Raw genomic sequence first — 3,291 nt, forward strand, 5'->3', positions numbered from 1 at the left:
ACATTACTTATAGTCAACAGAATGTGCAAAAGGGGACCATCAAAATAATAATAAAAAGTCCTGTTAATACTTCTCTGTGTTACCACCTTTCCACCGTCTCCTTCAGTGGCTGCATCCAATCTTTTGGGTTGGCACACCCTCCCAGTGCAGTGTCACATGAGAATATATTAGCCATCTGATGTAGTGCACTTGCTAAACCTGGACAATAAGCTGGAGAACCGCAGGAGTGACGGCTGGAGAACTTAAGAAGAACAATGAGTAACATGGCGAGAGAGATACTGGGGTTTATCCTCACGACCTCGGGTTGGGTGCTGGTGTCCTCCACCTTACCTACAGACTACTGGAAGGTGTCTTCAATCGACGGCACGGTTATCACCACAGCCACCTTCTGGTCCAACTTGTGGAAAACCTGTGTGACTGATTCTACTGGAGTCTCCAACTGCAAAGACTTCCCTTCAATGCTGGCACTGGATGGTTAGACATGTCTCTTTTTTGTGAAGTTTGTGTGCTTATATGTTTACATGTATGCATGTATATATTCAGCCAATGTATTTTTATTTTATTTTATTTAAGCCAGTAAATAATCAACAGTTTAAGAAATGTTATGGACATTTTTTTTTTATCCAGATGGTCAGATCTTCAAATGCATTGAAGCTCAAGCTCTTTGAATCATCTTAGATCACGCTGGAGAGCATAATCTTCAGATTTTCTTCATGTAGCTCCAGTGCTGCTGAGACACCAATTACTATCACATTCTCACATCCGTGTTCATTTGAAATTCAACCTTTACTCAGACTGTTGTTCTAATAACAAACAAGTTTCGAATGCTTTCATGCAAAATAAATTCAGTAGTAATTTCAGGCATCATTACCCCACTGTATATATGTATTATTCATTATATAATATATTTTAATATAATATATATTTAATGACACCTGTTAAATATTTAAGTTGACATATACGGCTTGAATCACGAGAAGATAATTTTTTCTTTGAATAATTCTCTCGACATTTGCGCAAGGTAAACTAACAACCATCCGAAATGACTCTTTTCCTTCTAACATGTCAATGTTTAGCACTTTTCAGAAAGCTGAGGGCAATAAATTAGATGCATTTATCTCCAGGCTGTTTTCCATTCATTCAGTAGCATTTGTGGGTTAACTAGCGAGCTAATATTTGCCCAGAGAGTAGCTAGAAGAGCATGTTTGTGGATACCAGTCTGCTCTTACATGACTGAAGGACAGACATCAGAGAAACAGCTCGTTCTCTACTACAGCTTCGTCAGTTCGTGTGAATTAATTAATCTGCTTTCATTTCTGTAGCCATAACACCACTGGAATTTGAAGATTTAAGAGGACAGGACGAGGTTTTCTGTCCAAAATATGGACTCATTACATTAATATCCTATTATTATTTTTATTACATTTTAAGTACAGAGTTCTGGAATGAAACTCTAGATGGCGCAGTCTGATAGATCTAACTGAGTCTGACATCATTATCATGTCACAGCTGATTGGTTCTCTCCTGTATCGATAGCCAATGAGCTCGCTGCTCAACATTCAAATATATGACTAGTGCTTGCTGTAGCAGTTTGCAGCTTGTTTCAGAAACCCTCCACCTTCCTCAGCTCCACCTGTATAGATGTGCTACGAGGTGATTCATGTATGCTATATGGGGGTTATTTCATGTATGTTATATGTGCAGCAGCAGTGTTTCTTACATGCTCACAGCAGCATGTTGTGGATGTATTGCAGCAGCAGTGTAGCAGATCTTTTCCACCAAGACCAAATACATTAACATTGTCACGTACATTACCATGCCAATCCCTCCGAGAGTTGTCACGACAGAAATATATTGTTGTAATGATGTATTGTAAAATATATAATTTGAGCATTCTTTGGATGAACATGTCTAAAATGAATAATAAAGAAAGTTGCCTTACAGATAGCGTTCATTCTTTCACATGTTTTGTGCAGGTTATATCCAGGTGTGTCGGGGACTGATGATCGCTGCAGTCTGTCTGGGTTTCTTTGCATCGATCTTTGCTCTGATCGGCATGAAGTGCACTAAGATCGGTGGTCCTGACCAAACCAAAGCCAGAATTGTCTGCTTGTCTGGGATCACCTTCATGTGTACTGGTGGGTTTCACATCTGTTTCTCAGCTGGAAATGCCCAGTGCTGTACTAATATATAACGACGCAGTAACTTGTGCATGTTGTTCCTCGGCAGGTCTGTGTTCTCTCAGCGCCTGCTCTCTGTACGCTCACAGGATCACGTCCGAGTTTTTCGACCCCATGTTTGTTGCGCAAAAGTATATATATCTAGTTTTATTCCTACCAGCTTTTGGCTGACTGAAGGTGAGTGGAGCGATGTTGCTGATGAAATGCTGTGCTTCTCCTCAGGTATGAACTGGGCGCTGCCTTGTTCATCGGCTGGGCCGGATCGACGCTGTGCATCCTCGGAGGAGCGCTCTTCTGCCTGTCGCTGTCTGATGGCATGAGCAGCAAGTAAAATGCCAAACATTTCTAATACCTGAATATCAGTATGATTACAAAACAGTGAAGTACTAAAAACGTAAATGTTTTTCCTTCGCGCTTTTTGAAAAGTTTCACGTACAGATGACAAAATTTTGTCAACAGAATTATCCCTGTTCACACGGATCTGTGAAAACAACTAAAACACTGCATTACGCATGCCAGGCCAGTAGTTTGTAAAGAAACACAGGGGGCCTCGTTCATGAAAAGCAAGCAGAACACATTTTTGTGTAAATCGTTCATAAAGCCATTCTGACGTGAACTTTCAAATTCATGAAAATGTTTATGTTTTCAAGATGTTTAGCTGGTACAACAGAAATGTTCACCTGCTCCCTATCGCATGTAAATGGTACGTAAAACGTTAAGAATATTTCACAAGTCTGTTTGCCCTGTCTCTTTTTTTTTTTTGGAGTTGAGAGTTGAAAACTGTTCAACTTTGGGTAAAAACAAGCGGCAACCTCCCGCGCTCTCTCGTGAAGCCAACACGGAAGTGACTAAAACTGCAATTCATCGACTGACCGCTAGAGGCTGGCTCCAAAAGGGAGTCAGTCCCATAGACCTGCCATGTTAAAATGCCCAACTTTACAGCAGAAAAAAATATGTTTACAGCCCGGTACAAAAAGTGGTTTTGGTCTATATGACAGGTGGATTGCCGCTGCTGTCACCACCGTCGATCTAGGTGGGCGTGGCTTCAGCAACCAAGTCCCGCCTCTTTGCCCATTTTCGATTATCCGGGAGTGACGCGCTGCCAAGATGG

The 3,291-nt window shown here is 41.1% G+C and overlaps 1 protein-coding gene across 1 annotated transcript in view; it reads left to right on the forward strand.

Moving 5' to 3' along the window:
- Positions 1-254: 254 nt before the first annotated feature.
- Positions 255-3,291, forward strand: part of LOC107670653 (claudin-10-like) — a 4,778-nt gene continuing 1,741 nt past the window's right edge. The window contains exons 1-4 of the mRNA XM_016463330.1: positions 255-474; positions 1,977-2,138; positions 2,230-2,311; positions 2,403-2,507. Coding sequence (XP_016318816.1) covers positions 255-474; positions 1,977-2,138; positions 2,230-2,311; positions 2,403-2,507 — 569 coding nt within the window. The remainder of the gene's footprint in view (positions 475-1,976; positions 2,139-2,229; positions 2,312-2,402; positions 2,508-3,291) is intronic.

Source organism: Sinocyclocheilus anshuiensis, unplaced genomic scaffold, assembly GCF_001515605.1.
Source record: "Sinocyclocheilus anshuiensis isolate Anshui unplaced genomic scaffold, SAMN03320099.WGS_v1.1 scaffold1282, whole genome shotgun sequence".
In the NCBI taxonomy this organism is placed as follows: Eukaryota; Metazoa; Chordata; class Actinopteri; order Cypriniformes; family Cyprinidae; genus Sinocyclocheilus; species Sinocyclocheilus anshuiensis.